The sequence below is a fragment of the Pelophylax lessonae genome (genome assembly GCF_965119305.1).
Source record: "Pelophylax lessonae genome assembly, chromosome: 4".
In the NCBI taxonomy this organism is placed as follows: domain Eukaryota; kingdom Metazoa; phylum Chordata; class Amphibia; order Anura; family Ranidae; genus Pelophylax; species Pelophylax lessonae.
This window is the reverse complement of record NC_138771.1, coordinates 373,280,171-373,301,187: the sequence shown is the minus strand read 5'-3', so window position 1 is coordinate 373,301,187 and position 21,017 is coordinate 373,280,171. Positions and strand designations below refer to the sequence as shown.

At 38.7% G+C, this 21,017-nt stretch overlaps 1 protein-coding gene across 1 annotated transcript in view; it reads right to left on the bottom strand.

Annotated features, from left to right (window-relative positions):
- LOC309552099 (teneurin-2-like) overlaps positions 1-21,017 on the bottom strand; it is a 1,659,581-nt gene that overhangs the window by 1,057,461 nt on the left and 581,103 nt on the right. The window contains exon 3 of the mRNA XM_082252878.1: positions 3,986-4,195. Within this exon, the coding sequence (XP_082109004.1) occupies positions 3,986-4,195 (210 nt within the window). The remainder of the gene's footprint in view (positions 1-3,985; positions 4,196-21,017) is intronic.

Here is a 21,017-nt window from a genome sequence, read left to right as displayed (position 1 = left end):
TTAGTTTTAGGCTGGACTCCCCCTTTAACCACTTGCCGACTGCTCACAGTAATCCTACTGTGGCAGTGCGGCTCTCCTGGGCCCAGTGACGTAGACCTACGCCGGAGCCCCGCTCCCACTGTGTTTAGCAATTGCTGCCTCCTTCCCCCGATCATCGTGGAAACAAAGCAGGTGGGTCTTCTCAGTGATAGACAGGAGGAGATCACAGGATTCAGCATAGCTGAACCTGCAATCTCTGTGTCTTTCACAACCCCCCCCCCCCACACGTCAGTAAGCATGAGGCATACATTTAACCCCTTGATCACCAACAGTGTTAACCCCTTTCCTGCCAGTGTCATTATTACAGTTAGTGTGATGCAGCATACTTTTGTGCTCCATAGACTTCAATGAGCTCCATTTTTTGGTCCATTTTTGCCTGCAATTTGTGTTGGTTGTTAAGGATTCAGCACTTTGCCAATGTCCTAACAACCAGTGACTCTTCCCTGCTTTGAAAACATGGATATGTCATTTATTGTTAAGTAGCTGATTGTTAAGGAGGGACTCACCTCTGCTGTCAGTCGTGGGGGTTCCCAGCTGACAGCAGAATGTAAACAAATAAACCTGTCTGTAAAAAAAAAAATGGCATGGAGGTCCCCCCCCCACAATCCATACCAGTCCCTTAAGGTCTGATATGGCTATTAAAGAGGACCCCATTCCAAAAACAAAAAAGAAAAAAAATGGCATGCCAGCTAGAAGATGCTGGCCTCTTAAAATAAAAAATGCATCAAAACGCAACCAAGTCACACTACATAATTGCACTGAAAATCAAATCGCAGCCACAGTAGTGTGAACCTAGTCTACGTGTAACATATCTAAGCAATATGTATTGAGAAGGCAGGTAATACACAATGTAAAAAAAAGTGAATAATTTCATGAATTTCATGTACTGCTCATGTATAGTGGGGACATTTCTTAAAGGAAAAGGGTGCCTGAAAAAGAGATGGTTCTTTATTTGACTGATTATATACTAGAGATAATGCATGGTATAAATGTAAAGGTTTTTTCAATTATATTTGCATTTTTTGCTTTAAGTGCACTAGAACCGAGTCCTAGAACTGTAAAAACTAGTAACCAGTTTTCCAATAAAGCACATTTTTTCTTATATTCTCCACAGTCACTTGGGTGGCAATAGATGGAAAATGAAACAATTGGCCATATGCAACATTTCATGCAATGTGTTTGTATGTGACCCAGTATGATATTGTTAGGTAACAAAATGGCTGGTAATGAGGGAACCCCAAACAACCATGCTAGCAGTCTTTTTGTTGTCCTAAAGAAGAGTATATGAATGTCTACTCTTCATAAATCAGATTCTCAGGCCCAAAAATGCACTCGGTGTTCTCGGTAACTTCAAGGGCACCTTGCTGCACCTGTGTACATATTATCTATGCTGCTAAGTATATAGGATAAGGTCTGTTAGGTTTGTTACTGGTGATCTCATGACTCATGATTTTTTTGGCTTGCCAGTAGTCAATATTGAGCAATTTTCTTTTTTTTTTTAGTTTTAAAGAGCTCCTAGAAGATTTTAGCACAGGTATAACAGGCATATGTACTGATACCATTATAGAAAAAATATGGAGGTCATGCAGGGCCTTCGCTATGTTGTCCAAAGCCTATGTGTCCAGCACTTTGCAGGTACTTTAAGAGAAAGAAAAATGGTAAAATTGCCTCTAAATGTTTGTTTCAGTCAATTAAATATTTAATCATCCTAAGGATGAGAGTAGTATCAGGAGAATCATTGTATATTACATATGTTACAATTAATGGGTAGGGCTACAATTGGAATGTCTTAAAATTATATAGGAAACATCTCTGAATTTAAATTCTTCTTTAGGGCATGCCATTTCAGAATAGCCCTAAACCTGAAAACACTGGGCTGCACTTCTTGTGGTGGAAGGATTAAGACTAAGTTCACTTTTTTTGGGCAGAATTTCACTTTTCATACTAAATAAAACCGTCTTCGAATGTCCTTTCTGGGCAAGTCATCCCAATGTTCTTATCTCTCACTTACCTCATCTAAAATAGCTTTAAAGTTTCACCTATTTTTGGAAAAAAAATTCTGCTTGCATTACTTCCTATAGGTCTTATTCCAACATGCACTGGCTTGCTGCATCACAGAACAGAGTGTGATAGGACATGTTCACCACTCTGGACAACACTTCCCTCAGTACTACACCACTTCTTGTTTTATTTCTACCCACTTTCTGTACAATCTGATTGTGCAATCTCCTTTGGATCTACCATCAGCTAAGTAGTGTAAGGGCCTGCCTGATTTGACAAAGCCAATAGGTTTTTTTTAAGTGTTTCTTCCTATTTCATAGTTTTGGTAAATCTAAAGAAAATTGTACAGAGATTTTACAATTGGATTTCATAGTCTAAGATCATCTTTATACAAGTACATAGAAGGGAGTGGATGGAGACAGTCAGCTGCCAGACCCTGTTCACATCTCTGGGTAACAGGAACCCATATATGTTTTTTTGGGGGGTTTTGGAGCATTTACAATTGTTACGCATAGGGCAGCGAAAGAAAAATGAACCAAAGGATCTCCAGAACTTTATTTTGGAGTTGAGAGGGATGCTTTTTTTACTGCACTTTTGGTACATTTACAGCCTGCTACCAATGCCTGGGGTGCCATTAACATTTAATGACAATGCATGTATGATGCTGTTTTTCAGAACGTTGCTAAAATGCCCATTTTCTGTAAAGTTTGCCATGCATTCGGAAATGCATATGTGAATGGAGCCTCACTGTTCTAGTGTAAACTCACCAATTTCACTTTCAGGCCCCATTCACACATAGCACAGTGGGAGTGCACATCTTTTACCTAATTTTTCCCATGACACATATAGAGCAGCCCATTGATTTTAATGGTCTACACTACGTGCAGCAAACTAGCTCATAGGACTTTTTGGAGTGTTGCAGTTTGCACATTTTTCAGTGTGCAATTTGCTGTGTTTGTCACTTGCTTCTTCATGAGGCAAAATGTGAGTTTACGTCTTCGTTTGGGTTGTAATTAACAATTAATGGCACAGAAAGCACAGATAGTTAATTTTAGGTGTATAAAAGTGGCCATACACTATGAAGTCTGGGAACGGTGATCGCTGATTGCATTGAACATGCATGGACTTGCAGAGGTGGGTGGGAGCAATCCCGTAGAAGAAAAGGGGAAGGTGCAGGGTGTGTGTTAATGAGGTTAGCTGGTTAGCTGCTTCTTTCTATTTGTTTTTTTATCCTGAATACCAAATTTAGGATAACTAATTAAGTTTTCTTTAGGAGGCTGATGCTGAGGTAATGATTGGTGTATAACAAATAGAAAGTGTTTTCTTTTCAGCAAAAGTGATACCTTAATGGTATATTGGCACATAGGGGAGCTGGAATTTCGAAAAAAAAAAAAAAGGTGAACTTAGCCTTAAATGTTTGAAGCATAACTCCTATGTTAAAGGAGATATGTATTGGTATTAATATACCAAGTGGACTGCATGCTTAGAGTGTTTCTGTATGGGAATTCCCATATGCCTGAGTTGCTGACTAAGGTGTTTTTTCTTTTTTTTATGGTGATGGCATATTTTTTTTATAATAAAACAACTGAAATGGAGAAAGAAAACATATTCAAATGCTGCAAGGAGAATAGCAACAGAAAACAAATGGTATAGTGGATTTTCATTTATACACTGATCTCTACAAACAGGTGCGGCAAGATGCAGTTCACCAAGTGCACCACATTTAAAGCAACTCAGGTGCACTTATAACCACAATAGAAAGAGTTTTTCATTTTAATGTGCGGCAACCTTTTTGTCCCTTAGGATGTATATTTTCAAGTAGAATAGCTAGACTAGCAGAAGAAAATTTCACATATGAAAAACATAAAACAAATAAGGACACTTCAGTAGTCCGGAATCATAAAAAAAATGCATATTGATTGAAAGCACCACAGATGATTCTTACCACTGCTGGACGGTTGTTGTGGGCCTGAGCATGCTCTGAGCAGATATGAGTTTGGGGAAAACTCCTCATCGGGGTTTGTGTCCATAATTTGATGAGAAGTATTGCTGTCTAGCAGTGGCATCTGGCAGCTAACAGGAGGAGGATTATGGGAGCTGGGCAGTTGTGCAGATGGTAGGAGGCTAGACGAAGATGTAGATGGGATGGGGCGACCTGGGAAAGAGGAACAGGGATTAAAGGTCAGCAATGAAGGCAATGAACAAAGACACAGAAAGATTTATGTGTATGTAACATTTTCAGCACAAGAAATGAAAATGCTACAATTATGGGTCACGATTATTAAAGTAGCTCAGAGTCTAAGATAAAAAATGGTATGCCAGATGTATATTTTTACTTTTTATATAGTCATTCACTAACAGTGGAGTTGATTTACAAAAGGAGTATTATATGTTAATTTTGCAAAGTGAATTTTCACCTTTCAAGGGAATTTACGATTAGTTTAATGAATGTGATGAAAATTCACTTTGCAAAGAATACGCAATCACCGGCAAGGAAAATATTAACAGACAAACAGTATATTTCCTTGCATGTGACCGAATGATGGAAGTCAGCATAGCTTCACTACATTTACTAAGCTAAGTTAAGATTACTTTTGCTAAGTTAACAGCCTATTTGCTTTTTGTTAATTAAATCCAGTATATTTAGAGAATTACAAGAAGAGTATGTATTTTTTAACTTACAAAGGATGATAACACAATCATAAATGATGTCCTCCGTATACAGGTTTGCTGTCAAAATAATAAATGCTATTCCCACTGAAGTGGGTCCCTTACCATAATTACATTGTCATCAGGTTTTTCCCTTGTCATGTGTTCATGGTAGTCAAATGTATTTACTAAGAAACCTATACATGCTTTATAAAGTTAAAGTTTGATACCAACTACCTGTAATTGGCCACATCAATTACTAAATTCCATTGCTAAGTTCCTGTTTTAATGATGTGTATTGTAGTTTAAAAAATAACTAACTAAATCAATAAATCAGTCCACTACTGATGGCGATGAATTTATGGCCCTTCAAGTGTTAATTTTTTTTATATATCATTGTTATTTTATTTTCAAGCGTTATTTCTGATATCGGTGATTTCACCTTATGTGGTCACTTCGTAATATCAAGTAGCAGCCAGGTCAGGACTTTTAAAAATTGTGTTTGGTTTGCATATAAATCAATTTACATACAGTATAAGGCTTTATGCCCTGTTGCCATTGAGGAACAATGTCCTATAGATAATTTAAAATAGTTGCAGTTGTAGTGATGAATAGCTGTAGGTTTGTGACCTACAGAATGTAAAAGTCAGCACTCTTTGTTTCACAAATGTGCTAAAGTTAGCAACTTTACAGATCCATAAAAGTTTAAATTCTTTCAGAAATCTAGGCTGAATTTAAAGAGAACTAACCAACTCAAGCCATCCTTGAATACAATTGCTGCTTTGCTTCCAAAAGATTCATGGTTTAAGTATACTAATGTGAAAAGTATTATACTGCTTATAAATGGGGAAACCCTTTAGCCAGATACTAAATAAGATCTGGAAGCTGTCTGTTCATGTAATTGTAGTAAAAGCCATGATTTCTGCTTCCAGCTCAAACTATTCTCTTTCCAAACTCCATTTTCTTGAATTGATTTAAAGGAAATCTCTAGCATACTCGAAAATGTCTGCTGACAAATTTTTGTTACTTTACTGAGCTTGTTATCACTAGCTTTTTAAATCATCCTCTGTCTGATTACTGAATATGAACCTGAAGCACCACTTGCAAAAATGACAGAGGACTTTATGCATAAAAATATCTAAAAGGAAGAACAGTTCACTTTACCTATCACAGGCGGATTTTCCCATTCATTGTTCTTTGCTGAAGTGAAACAATGAAACAGTGTGCTAAGGGCAGGCAACCTAAAGATTACAATGTTTAGCCACATGTCAATTTAGCCTCTTCACTTTGGACAAAATGCTAGCTTTGGAAAACTTTTTAGATGTTTTAGAGAAAGGGGGACTTGATTTGAAAATTTAGAATGAAGCCCAAGATCATCATGGCTGATGCAACTTCAATTACCATAGAAGAGTTTTAGGTATTTGCTTATATCTACCTTAGGAGTTAATGGAACAATGTGGGGGGGAGGGATTTATTAGAATTGGAGCACTCAGAATCTGGTGCAGCTGTGCATGGTAGCCAATCAGCTTCTAAGTTCAGCTTGCTCAATTAAGCCTTGCCAATTAAACCTAGAAGCTGATTGGTTTCTAAGCAGAGCTCCATCAGATTTTGCACTCTCCAGTTTTAGAAAATCTCCCCCTATATGTCATTATAATAGATGCTCATTAAACTCATTTGCTGTAAAAAAAAAATAACTTCCTTCTTGAGATCTCACAAGGTCTTGGAGGAAGATTTTTTTTCTTTTGAAAAGAAGATGAGTGTAATGTTATACAGTGTATGTGCAAGACAAGGTGCATGATGTCAAGCATTCCATCTTGCACATGCAAAGGATGACATACTTTTCAAAATGGCAACATGGGAGCACAGATGCTGTCTGCACAGGGTCAGCCTGAACATCGATCCACAAGAGGCAGTGTGGATATAGGTTGTACTTGTTTACTGTATATGCAATGTATTATATGTTACTTCCATTTTCTTGCAGGAGGGAGGGTTTGTTCACACGGTAACTATAGATTGCATCATAACATGCATGATAATGTCCTTTATTGGAACATGTAGTAACTCACTGTTGGTGTTACAAATGATACACATTTGAAAACAAATGTAACTGACTCAAAACTTGCATACATGGGTCCCTTAATACAAGGTGGTCACAAATAATTTTATGGGTACTCATAGTTGTTTGATGGACTTAATGAAGAATATGAAAGTTGGTGAGAATCTTCATTAAAACACCCAGCCAAAAATAAAAATAAACAACTTTAGATATTAGCGCAAATGTTTAAAGCAAGTAATGTGACCTTGACCAAACATTCACTGGTGGTGAATAAGTGGCTGTCATTTAAAACACATGAATCATGATTTACCTGCAGTTAACATTGAGTAAAAGTCACATTTACTGCTTATAAATATCCCTTTACTGTAATGTTATATGGCCATATTCAGCATAAACTTTCTATTATCTTGCAAGAGAAATAAAGAAAAGAAAAATACAAAGAAAGTAAAAGAGAAAGAAAACAGAAGTGAAAGTCATATATTACAACATGTACTATATTAGCCATGCTGCTTGATGCCAGAGCTACCATTGTATATCCTGAACAAATAATGTACTTACAACCTTCAGTTTATATATACAGTGTATAAAACACATATTATATACAATATTTACCAACATTAGTTATGAGGTCTCTATATTTACAATATTGTGAACGTACACCTATTAAACGTAAAATCTGACAAATGTCTGGGGAATGTGTACAGTATTTGCTCTTAGCAGTTATTTCCAAGGACAGTGCATGTGCTGTCTGGAGCTCTCCACAGTGCTGAAAATGTATTTTAACAGTTTTAGCCCTTCTTCTTGATATGATCAGCCCAGAACATCAAAACATGTGAGTCGGTATTGGGTGGGGGCATTGGGTGCTTATGTGATCACTACTTGCCACTAGTTACGGGTCTTTTAGACCCTTAACTTATTAAAAATGCATGTGGATAAGCCGGTAAAAAATAAAAGCCACACTTATAAAATAGGCTTTAATGTTATTTGCACTGTTCAAAAAATTTAAAGGAACACTTTCTAATCAGAGTGTAGCATCAAGTCAATTAAACTCCTGGGATATTGATATGGTCAGTTAAGTAGCATAGGGGGTTGGTAATCAGTTTCAGCTGCTTTGGTGTTAATAAAATTAACAACAGGTGTACTAGATGGGCAACAATGCGACCACCTCCAAAACAGGAGTGGTTTTACAAGTTTTTACAAGGTTTTCCCTACTCATATTTTCTGACTGTTTTTCACAAGTTTTGCATTTAGATAGGGTCAGTGTCACTTCTGGTAGCATGAGGTGATATCTGGACTCTATAGAGGTTGCATAGGCAGCCCAACTCCTTTCAGGATGGCACATCAATACGTGCCATTGTCAGAAGGTTTGCTGTGTCTCCCAGTATAGTCTCAAGAGCATAGAGGATATTTCAGAGATACGCAGTTGCTCTAGCAGAACTGGACAGGGCCGTAGAAGGTCCTAAAGCCTTTAGCGGGACCAGTATCTTCTCCTTTGTGCAAGGAGAAACCGGATGAGCACTGCCAGAGCCCTACAAAATTACCTCCAGCAGGCCACTGGTGTGAATGTCTCCAAACAAACAATCAGAAACAGACTTCATGAGGGTGGCCTGAGTGCCTGACGTCCTTTAGTGGGCCCTGTGCTCACTGCCCAGCACCGTGGAGCTCAATTGGCATTTGCCATTGAACACCAGAATTGACAGGTCCGCCACTGGCGCCCTGTATTTTTCACAGATGAGAGCAGGTTCACCCTGAGCACATGTGACAGATGTAAAAGGGTGTGGAGAAGCCATGAAGAATTATGCTGCCTGTAACATCATTTAGCATGACCGGTTTGATGGTGGGTCAGTGATGGTCTGGGGAAGCATATCCATGGAGGGATGCACAGACCTCTACAGGCTAGACAATGACACTCTGACTGCTATTACCTATTGGGATACAATCCTTGGACCAGTGCCATCTTAAGAGCAATCAAAGACAAGGAAGACTCACTGCTCCAGGGGAATCAAGAAGCCTTATGATGTACAGGTGCACGCCTCAGCTCGCCTCCGCAGACAATCAATATAGAAGAAATGGCTGCACTCCAGGTATCATCAAAATTCTGGTTTAGGCCCCTTTCACACATACAGTCCGTTCAGTTCATCAGTTCAGTCACGTCAAATGTATCAGTTTTTCATCCGTTTTTCATCAGTTTTTCATCCGTTTTTCGTCAGTTGTCATCAGTTTTTCATCCGTTTTTCATCAGTTGTTATCCGTTTTTCATCCGTTTTTCATCAGTTGTTATCCGTTTTTCATCCGTTGTCGTCCGTTTTTCATCCGTTGTCATCAGTTGACATCAGTTTTTCATCCGTTGTCATCCGTTGTCATCAGTTGACATCCGTTTTTCATCCGTTGTCATCCGTTTTTCATCCGATCCGTTTTTTTGACGGATGAAAAATAGGGCATTCATCCGTTCAAAAAAACGGACATTGACGGAAGTGGATGAAAACGGATGTTAACTGATGATCATCAGTTGTCATCCGTTTTTACATAGAGATGCATTGATGTCCGTTTTTCATCCGTCAACGGATGGATGAAAAACGGACAAACGGACTGTATGTGTGAAAGGGGCCTTATTAACCGAATATCCCAATGTTGCCCCAGGGGCAATGCAGTGCACGGGGGCCCTGCCTACACAATCACCCACAAGAATAAAAATGCAAATTATCAATAAGGCTATATTTATTGGTACCACCAACAAAATCAGTGTTTAAACATTAACACAACGTCTGGACAATATAAAACGAGCTTGGAAAACAAGAAATTGAAAAACAAAAAATTACAGACTGAAATGGTACAGTACGAAAGCACTATGAAATATTTTTTTTCATTTGTGATACTTCTTTGTAGAGAATTCTATTATAATTGGCTTGAAGTCAATGGTCTTCAGGATGTCATTTTCTATACACATGAGTGAAAGCCAGTTTAAACGCTGCTGCCCCATTGTGCTACAAAGCTCATTTTTATTACACTGCCCCCCCATGGACCCCTTTACATTACACAGCCCCCCATGGACCCCTTTACATTACACAGCTCCCCACCACACACCTCTGGATCCCTATACATTATACGGCCTCTCCCATGGACCCCTTTACATTGCACAGCTCCCCCATGGACCCCTTTACATTACACAGCCCCCCATGTACCCCTTTACATTGCACAGCCCCCCATGGACCCCTTTACATTACACATCCCGCTCATGGACCCCTTTACATTACACAGCCCCCCATGGACCCCTTTACATTACACAGCCCCCCATGGACCCCTTTATATTACACAGCCTCCCATGGACCCCTTCACCTTACACAGCCCCTCCATGGACCACTTTACATTACACAGCCCCCATGGGCCCTTTTACATTACACAGCCCCCCATGGACCCCTTTACATTACACAGCCACCCCATGAACCCCTTTACATTACACAGCCCTAATGGACCCTTTTACATTACACAGCCCCCCATGGACCCCTTTACATTACACAGCCCCCATGGACCCCTTTACATTACACAGCCCCCTCACATACCTATGGACCCCTTTACATAACACAGCTCTTCCCAGCTCTCCCCCTTCCTACCTTATTTGGGAATGCTGCATGCAGAGCAAGAGACACAGGAGAGCGGAGCAGGGAGCAGGAGGTACTAAGTCAGAATGAAACCGAAGGCCTGAATAGACAGCGCAAGCTGCTGGAGTGGGGGGCATAGAAAGTTAACTCAGGCAGCTCCCGCTGTCTATTCTACACTGCTGTTTCTCTCTCTCACGTTCTGCTTCAGTGCCTCCTGCTCCACTCTCCTGTGTTAGTGAGCAGCGGAGGCAGGCGGGACACAGCCATCAGTACTAATGCTTGGCTGGGTCGCTGGGCAGGTGGGGCCCCCCTTGCAAGTGGGCCCCCCGGGCTACTGACCAGCATGCCCATGCGGTAAGATGGCCCTGCCTTGGACCCATTGACAGATCCTATGCTTGCACAGTGGGTCCTGGATTCCTCCTGATGCACGACAATGGCCGGCCTAATGTGGTAAGAGTATGCAGCCAATTCTTAGAGGATGAAGGAATTGACTGGCCCCTGTGCTCATCTGCCCTTAATCCAATAGAACACCTCTGAGACATTATGTTTCAGTTCGTCTGATGCCGCCAGGATGCACCTCAGTCTGTTTCAGGAGCTCAGTGATGCCCTGGTCCAGATCAGGGAGATAATACCCCAGGACATCATCCGTCGCCTCATTAGAAGCATGCCCCGAAGTTGTCAGGCATGCATACAAGCACATGGGGACCATACAAACTACCGAGTACCATTTTGAGTTGTTGCAATAAAATTTTAGCAAAATGGACTAGCCTGCTGCATCATTTTTTCACTTTGTTTGAATGGGTGTTTAGCCCTCTGTAGGTTGATAATTTTAATTTCCTTCAAACAATGTGGCATCCTTTCATTCCTAACACATTACCCAGTCCATATCAGTATAGATACCCAGCAATATATTTTTCCCATTGAGATCTGATGTGTTTTCAAAGTATTCCTTAATTTTTTTTAGCAGTGTATATTTCATGGTTTTATCCAGTGGCATCCTAACAATATCTGGATCTCTTCCCCTCTCAAGCACTATTATCCTTAGGTGGCAAGAAAAAGCACACACTTTCTCATTTTTCAGCCTCTGGCTAAAATATGAGGTGGTTCCATAACTGTAATAGTATTAGGTGAAGTTGGAATTCCATTTGTATTTTGGACAAATACTACCTATCAATTGTGTGGCAAATTAGCTATATATTTTGTATTTCAATACATAATTTGCTGGATAATTCTGCTGGGACTGGGTGTTCATCTGCCCTTTACTGTGACACCCTGGCCGCAGCAACATAAGTGCACATAAAGGTATACACCTTTGCACCTTCATGTGCTATTACCTATGTGTACATCTAGGATCAAGCACACTTTATAGGGTTTCTGCTTTCATTTCGATCAACTGCAGTTTTTATCTCTATTGGTTGAACTACATGGGCTTGTGGCTTTTTTCAACCTGATTCACTAGGCAACTATATACCCCTGTAACTGTGTACAGAAGGCAGACAAAAATTATGCATACCCATATCTATAGGCACATGCACAATTTCAATAAATGGTAGATAGCTCTATACCTAGGTATACCTAGTTCATCTCACTGGGACATGGTTAAATTTATGGAGTTAAATTCATGAAGTTAAATTATTATAGCACCTTAAAAAAAAAGTATGCCCCTTAAATACATATAGATGAAATTATTCTTTGTTTAAAAAAACAAACAGACTGCTGAATGTTGGCTTCTGCTCACACACACACTGCTGTAAAAAAAAAAAAAAAAAAAAAAATCGAAGACCATAAATGTAACAGTTGCAGAAAAAGCCTCATTTATTTTTCAAAATGCTTCACCTTTCCTCTGATACAAGACCCTTCGGTACGCTTGTAACCAGGACAGGCTGTTTCACCTGAAATTCCCTGGCTCCCTATACAGCTTGTAACATCCAGAGGCAGACAAGGCCAAGTAAGGTCACAGAGCTGTAATATTTTATGCCCAATGAACACATTTACCTAATTTTCACATAAAGGTACTTTACACCTCTGTGTTAGGGGGATCTATAAAGAGTATTGCAGACAAACAGTCAAGATGCTCTATAAGCTCCAATTGTCCGCAGTTGTTTAAACTGACTCTATTTGACTGAAACTTTTTGATTTTCCTACACTAAAACTATTTTTTATTGCCAGTAAATTATTTTCTTTATTTATGACTTGACACCATAGAGATATCTGCATTTAATTCTAAGCATAAAAAAGGCTCCTATTTTTACTCCGGCATGTGCAAAATAGATATTCTGCTGCGTATTGATGAAATACGTGTCACACAACTCATAAGGAGATGTAAAAATTCTACATAAATAAAATCTGTGCTGAACAGTGTTAAGAGCAGTTTTCTTGTCATCATTGTAAGGAGTAGTTAGGATAAATAAATCTCAACACTTACAGTCATGTTCAGGCTTTGGCAAGAATTGTATAATACAGAAAATTCATGCACTTGTTTGAGAGGTATTACTTGAACATTATTAGTGCTACAAATATTTTTATTATTCAAGGGAGAAAATAATCCATGTTTTTAACATGTATAGCTTTAAATTATTGACTTCTGCGCACAATGTAAAGTTGTCCATACACTATACAACCTAGTTGTACAAAGCCTTTTGGATCTACCAATAACTATGTAGTGCAAGGAGGGCCCTTCTGATTACAAATTGAATAGATTGTCCAGATGTGTCCTCCTATTATGTAGTTTTGGTAAATCAAAAGCAGATTGTAACAAGATTGTAAAGTCCATGGCCAGCTTTAGTTTCCACAGAAGCGACTAAAATGAAATAATAAAATGAAAGCATGTCTAACCAAAAAACAAAAGAATGTAATATAGTGAACCTTATCAATCTTTTCTAGGCCTTTTTTCCGTTATTTTCATCTAATGATCTGTTCAGTAAAACACATGGCGGAGAAGTCAGAATCTGGTGCGGCTGTGCATGGTAGCCAATCAGATTCTAAATTCAGCTTGTTCAATTAAACTTTGACAATAAAAACCCGGAAGCTGATTGGTTTCTATGCAGAGCTGCACCAGAATTTGCACTTTATAGTTTTAATAAATCTCCCACTCTCTGTCTTAGGGAAGCAATGGAGCAATATAGCCACCCTTGGACAACATTATTGTCAACCTGGGGAGTAGGGATGATCGAAACTTTTCAAAAGTTCGGTTCGGTCAGAACATCCGAACTTCCCGAAAGTTCGGCCCGGATTTCAGAACCCCATTGAAATCAATGGGACCGAACTTCTGTAATCAAAAAACACAATTTTGAAGCCCTAAAACCCAATAAATGCCCCTAAAAAGTGCCTAGGGTTCTGGGTCATGCCCCAGGGACTATTAATCACACACAAAAAGTTCTTAAAAATTGTCATTTTTGATAGAGAGCCAATTATTGAAAAAAAAAAAATTATAAAAAAAAAAAAAACATTTCTTTGGATTTAGTGTCTGGGGGGTCTAAAAGATGTACCTGTGAAGTTTCAGCTCTGTAGCATGTCCAGAACCATTAAAAAAAGATTGTTTGTATTAGGTCACTTATAGAACAGGGATATGGCTCCGCTATTTTCACACCTTGCCGCTTTAGTAGCAAGCGCCCAGGTGTGTTTTTGCAGCTGGAGTTTTTTTGGGCATTTTTTGGGGGTCTTTGGAGGCAGGCAAAACATCTGAACTTCTGTGTAGGGGTATATACACCCATGTATGTATATATACACATACACATATACAGGTGTGAAAATAGCAGAAATCTATGCTTGCGCTAATTCACACTAATATGGCTCCGCTCCTATAACACCTATATGTGTGTATGTGTATAAATACATACAAGCGTGTGTGTATATATAACCCTATACAGAAGTTCAGATGTTTAGCCTCCCTCCAAAGACCCCCAAAAAATGCCCAAAAAAACGCCTGCAAGAACACACCTGGGCATTTTTTTTGGCGCAGGCATTTTTTTGGGCATTTTTTGGGGGTCTTTGGAGGCAGGCAAAACATTTGAACTTCTGTATAGGGTTATATATATATACACACACACTTGTTTATATTTATACACATACACACATATAGGTGTTATAGGAGCGGAGCCATATGCCTGTTAATTATTTAATTAGCGCAAGCATATGTTTCTGCTACTTTCACACCTATATGTGTATGTGTATATATACAGACAGGGGTGTATGTATATATACACCTACACAGATGTTCAGATGTCATGCCTGACTCCAAACATCTCCTCAAAAAAGCCCTATAAACGCCTGCAGCCAAAAAGCAAGCTGACCGGTGAGAAGCCATATCAGTGCTCTGAAAGTGACATAAGAGAAACGATCTTTTCTCTATAGCAGTCACCCTGATATGGAAGGGTTTTGTCACCCTGTCATAGCAGTCAGAGTCAGTTAACCCTACACTACACTACGGTCCCATTACACTTAACACTTCCCCTACAGAAACTGAATAATTAAAGCTAACTATAGTGGAAAATAGCACCCTAACTACACTAGATATCCCTAAAAATTGCTAAATGACACTTAGAAGCAGAAGTAACAGAACTGCTTCCACTCTCTTCCATATCCCTGTATAACAATGCTAGGAATTTGGCGGGGGCTATCTTATATACTGGGGGGCGTATTCACTAATGATTGGACTATGGACCCCCTAGTCACTCCAATCACATTCCTAGCATTCTCCTGCCCCCTCAATTGGCTTTTACTGATGGTTCTGGTCCAATCATGGGCTGTTAAAACCCATTTCCTGAACCATTGCATTTTGGTCGGTTCTGGTTGCCGGATTCCGAACTTTTTTAGCAAAAAGTTCTAAATTCGGCCGAACCTCGAACAGCCAATGTCCGGGTCGAACCGATGATCGACCCGAACCGTTCGATCTTCCCTACTGGGGAGAGGATAATGTTAGATGCAATAGCAGATTTAGATGGACTTGACTAACAAATAAAGCTGTAATCCCGCTACTTTTACCTCCTACCTGCCCAAGGCAATTTTCAGTTTTCAGTGCTTTCACACTTTAAATGACAATTGCGTCATGCAACTCTGTACCCATTTGAAATTTGTATCATTTTTTTCACACAAAAAGAGCTTTCTTTCAGTGCTATTTAATCACCACTGTTTTTTAAATTTTTTGTTAAATAAATGAAAAAAGACCAAATATGTTGAAAAAAAAAAACATGTTTTTCTTCATTTCTGTTATAACATTTTGCAAAAAATAAAGCTGTCTTCATAAATGTAGGCTAAAATGTATGTTGCTACATTTCTTTGGTGAAAGTAAACAAATCAGTATATATTATTTAGTCTGTAAATATATATTTATCTGAAAATCAATCAATCCTGAGCTACTGATGACCTATCTTATTTCTTGAGGCCTGAAAACACCAGGGCAGTACAAATGACCCCTTTTTGGAAAGTAGACTGTCCAAGGTATTTAGTAAGAGGCATGGCAAGTTTTTTAAAGTTGTCATTTTTTGTCACAATTTTTTGGAAAATAAAAAATTAACTAAAAATTCACAATTTTTAAAACTTTTTTACATACTGTCACCAGTGCAATACAATGTCATTAATGATAATTCATCTTTTTTTTTCAATTTTTATTATATTTTTTTCTCTTTTTATATATATTTTTTTCTTTTTTACATACAGTGACCAGAGCAAAACAGTATAACTACAGTAACTCTGTACTACTCTGGGGAGGTGATCAGGATTTTTTTTTTACCACACTATGATTTCTTATAACTACTAATTTTACAGTTATAGACAACCATTTTTTTCTGAATGAAAGCCATTCATTCATTGTTTACTATCATGATTAGCTGTGATTGGCCACTCACCAAAAAAGTGTCAAAAAGTAATAAAAACACACACAGTTTTTGACAATTCCTTTATTAAAAAATAAACAGTATTCCCAGATGTAAATCCACCATCAATCACGCCGCCCGCCGCACTGAAAAATAAAAGAAATAAAAACGCTCCTGCCGTCATGAAGGCTGGCTGCCTATTGTAGGCTAAGCCTTTTGACAATTCTTATATAGGTAAGGGATGGGGCCACCTGGCTACATTACCTGGTGGCACCGTCCCCTTTTGATGTCACTGACCCAGTATGCAGCGGTCTGTGATGTCAGAAGGGCAGTGCCACCAGGTGACATAGCCAGGTGCCCAGCCTCTTACCTATATAAGAACTATCAAATTGTTTAGCCTGCAGTAGGCGGCCAGCCTTAATGTTGGTGGGAGCATTTTTATTTTTTGGTGCAGCAGGCAGCGTGATTGATAAAGAAATTTACATCAGGGGACACTATTTTTTTAATTTTTTAAAAAACTGTCTCTGTGTTTTTATTACTTTTTGACCCATTATTGGTGAATGGGAAGGGGTACTATGTACCCCATACTCATTCACATGGCAGGGCTGGGATCTGATTCTGCCCGCAGACCCCCGCAACCACCTGCTACAGTTGTCAGGCTGAGGTCCTTGTCCCCCCACCCCAAAGCACCCACCCCCCATGTTGAGGGCATGTGGCCTGGTATGTTTCAGGAGAGGGAGCGCTCATTCGTCCCTCCCCCTTTCCTGCATGCCTGGATAAGTGTCTGGTAGGGATTTTGGGGTAGACCCCATGCTGTTTTTTTTTTAATTTTGGTGTGAGCCCCGAAAGGCCTGGTATAGGCTGGGGGGGGGGGGACACCATGCTGCTTTTTTACTTTTTTTTACCTGCATTCTTTTTTTTTTTTTTTTTTGCTAAGCTGTGGGGAAGTCCATTGACAGCCGATGGGTTATCAGTAAAGGATGCTGTGCCAGCTTCTCGGCTCTGCTCCTTAGCAACCAACTTATACTGCACAAAATGCACCGTGCAGCACACAGTGCATTGCAGGGGGCGTTCGGCACAGCAAACACCTGCCAAACACCTGGCAATTTCGGGTGTTCCCCAAACAGGGAACGATAGCTATATTCACTTACTACAGTTTTATTCCTACATGGTGTGTACATCTAAAATAATAAATAGTGCTTTGATAGACCAAAAAACAAAGGAAAAATGTCAGGGCTTAGCTGGCCTATGTTCAGAAGCTATGGTATACCACTTTTAATAAATTCTGCATATATACTGATGCCTATCCACATGTATCACCATTGTAAAGTTTATTAGCATACCAAATGCTTGTTTGCATATGATCAATGCAGCTGTGTACATGCATAGTAAATCTGGGCCTTTGTGTCTGTTCATTCATTGACCTGCATGGAAATGCATTTACTGTGTGGCAGACAGCTGTTAAACAGTTAAGCATAATCATTACAGGAGATAATCTACACTGGCATTAGTAGCTAATCTGCAAATGATATTAATACAGTAGAAAAAAGGTAGAAGGATCAGAAATACAGTATAAATTTTTGAAAAATGAATTTAAGGCAAAAACTGCAAAATCAACTTCAAATATGACCTGAACTGAAATAGCACTAATATTTTCCCTTAACGAACTACATTCTTTTTGTTAGAAAAATTTGTAGAAAACAGTAGCTGATTGATTGTGATTGGTAACACAGGCAGTAGTCCTTTAAAACAGACAGCATATAAAGCCAACACTCTGGTGGATTCATTTTGCACCCATGCCATATTATATGAATATTGTTTAATTAGGATGCTAATAAAATGTTGCATTCCATAAAAGAGCTAAGATTACTTAATTAATGCAATTCTGCCTGTTTCCAATATAAAAAGTTTATTTCCAATTTTTATTCACTTGTTTTACTTCCTGATTAAAGCAGAAATATCTTAAGCCTTGGTAAATATTCCCAAGCAAATCTCTGACCTACTCCAGTCAACCTCATTTCCAAGCAGCGAAATGAAAATCTCCACTGGGAACAGTGCATTTCTCCATAAATGCGTTCTGTGCATTTGCTTACTGCTCTTGCTTGCCTTTGTGGCATTTAATAGCACTATTTCCTACAAAATAGGTAACAATTAGTGAGAAACATACTATGAGATAGCTGTAGGTGGTGGCTATTGCACCTCTAACAGTACATGTAAAAACTGCAGACTTGACTATAAATTAAATATTCTTTGCTAAGGGATATCAATAGAGTCCTTGAAACACACTTCTGATGCAGCTAAATACTGTATACCTACTTTTTTTTTTAAAAAAAACATTGCCACAATTTGAAATCTTTGCACCATTATGACTTACATTAAAAAAAAGTAAATAGAACAAATGTACTTTATAGGTACATTGCATGTTGATTAAGATAGTTTTCTGATGTCTCTAGTGATCAGACTCAAAAAAGGAAAAGGTCAGATATGGCCTTGTTTTTTTTTTTTTTTTTTGTTCAGAAATATTAGCATGGTTATTTCTATCTGACTGATACGTTCAGCAGTACAGAGGAACATTTTAAACTGCAATAACAAGAATACGGCCCAATTAAAAACTGTGGGTGTGTTAATTATACTGTATATTCAAATGTATCAATACTGTATGTTATTTTCTTATTTTCAATAAAAGTTTTATTGGAAAAAAAAACTGTGGGGATTTATTTTGTCAACACCACCAATGCAGGACGAGATTTCAGAGGAGGCTTCCTTCAGGATTGGGGGGGGGGGGGTAGTTTAGATTAGGAAGCTAGGAATGTGGACCGAGCTTTTAATAAAGCCTGACTTCAGTTTAAACTGCTAAATATATCACATGTGCATGAAAACAAAAGGTCTGCAAAGTCTTACAGCAGGGATATGCAAACTGTGGCCCACCAGATGTTACAAAACTACAAGTCCCATCATGCCTCTGCCTCTGGGTGTCATGCTTGTGGATTTCAGAGTCTTGCTATGCCTCATGGGACTTATAGTCTTTTTTCAACCTCACTAACTATGTAACTATGTAACTATGTAACATCTGGAGGGCCACAGTTTGCATATTCCTGTCTTACAGTTTGCTTTCTTTAGAAGACAGCCACAGTAGATAAATTGGCGAGAGTGGCCTCTCAGAAGAAAAGCCAAGAAGTTGCCCTTTAGGGCTTTTTCACACCTGACCATTCAGTTGGAGTACTTTGCATGCAATTTGAAATGAACAAGAAGTCTGACCATCATTTTTTCTCAAATAGTGCTAAACCATCATGCAAACATCAAAACAAAAGCTTTCTATGGGGTTCTATGACACATGTATGTGCAGCAGCAAAAAGAGAACATTCCAGGCATGACAACATGCCAGACAGGTAAACATTGTGATGTAATTCTGGGGAATGACAACTCTTTATCACTGTCTCATTGAATATACTTGACTAAGTTCAAATGTATCACTTTATGACGATGGAAATGATAGGCTAACAAAATTAATATGCTACCAGAAAAAAGAGATTTATAATTATTTGATTGCAACAATAACGGTAATATGCAGTAAAATTATAAAACAACATTTTTGGTAAATCCTTAGAAAGTCACAATTAGCATTTGCATCTATCATACAGAATGATAGCCATCTCCAGCTCTAGCTGGGTGCAAGAGCCAGGACAGACATAGCTCTGTATGACATGTCAGGTCAGGGCTGGATTAACCATTAACCAACTTAAGCACATGCCTAGGGCACAAAGGGAAGGGGCATCACAGGATTTTTCCCCTCGCTATCATGCATTTAAGAGTTAAGTGCAATTAAAAACAAAATTACAGTTTGCTCCTTTCCCCTGAGCTAACCGATGCCATCCTCCCCTCTTTCTAAAACCTAACTGCCATAGCTTCTAATGTTTCTATTATATCATGTGTTGCAAGAACTCGCTCTCCTGGCCACACAGGCACATTACAGTGCCATAGACTTCTATGAGGCTTCATCTCCTGGCTGAAGGAAAATTGTGTATGCGCTTCCAAAAATGATTGTGTCTTTCCAAACACAGACAGAGCATTGCATGTATTTTTAACAATATTAACCATAGATTGAACTTAACATGTATATTCTCAAATCAAGCATAATAAAAATCCCATCATAACAACTATGTGACAAGACAGGCTGTATGTCTTGTTAGTATAGAAAAGATTTGTTACACCAAATTCCTTTTTGCAATTTTGAAATCTAGATGAAAATATTTTAAAATGTAAACAATTATTAAAGTTTAGGTAAATGATTTCCATACAGGGTTTAAAAAATCAAAATAAAATATTATTAACCACTTCAGGTCCATCGTGTTACTTGGCCTTGCTGCATGCATATTCCTAGCCCCCAAGTCCATACCTTTACATTTATCAACATTAAACCTCATTTGCCACATAGTTTCCCAATGAAATAGTGCATTGAGGTTGGCTTGTAAGTTGGAGACATCCTGTAAGGATATTATTTAACATTTAGCCACTCGGGATGTCCCGCTCGGCAGTCATTGTACTATAGGCCAAGTGCGAAGTAGGGATGATCAAACTTTTGAAAAGTTCAGTTCGACCAGAACACCCGAACTTACCAAAAGTTCAGCCCGGATTTCAGAACCCCATTGAAATCAATGGGACCGGAACTTCAGTAATCAAAAAACACCATTTTGAAGCCCTAAAACCCAATAAATGCCCCTAAAAAGTGCCTAGGGTCCTGGGTCATGCCCCAGGGACTATTAATCACACAAAAAAAGTTCTTAAAAATTGTCGTTTTTGATAGAGAGCAAATTATTGAAAAAATTATTGAAAAAAAAATGAGATTTCTTTGGATTTAGT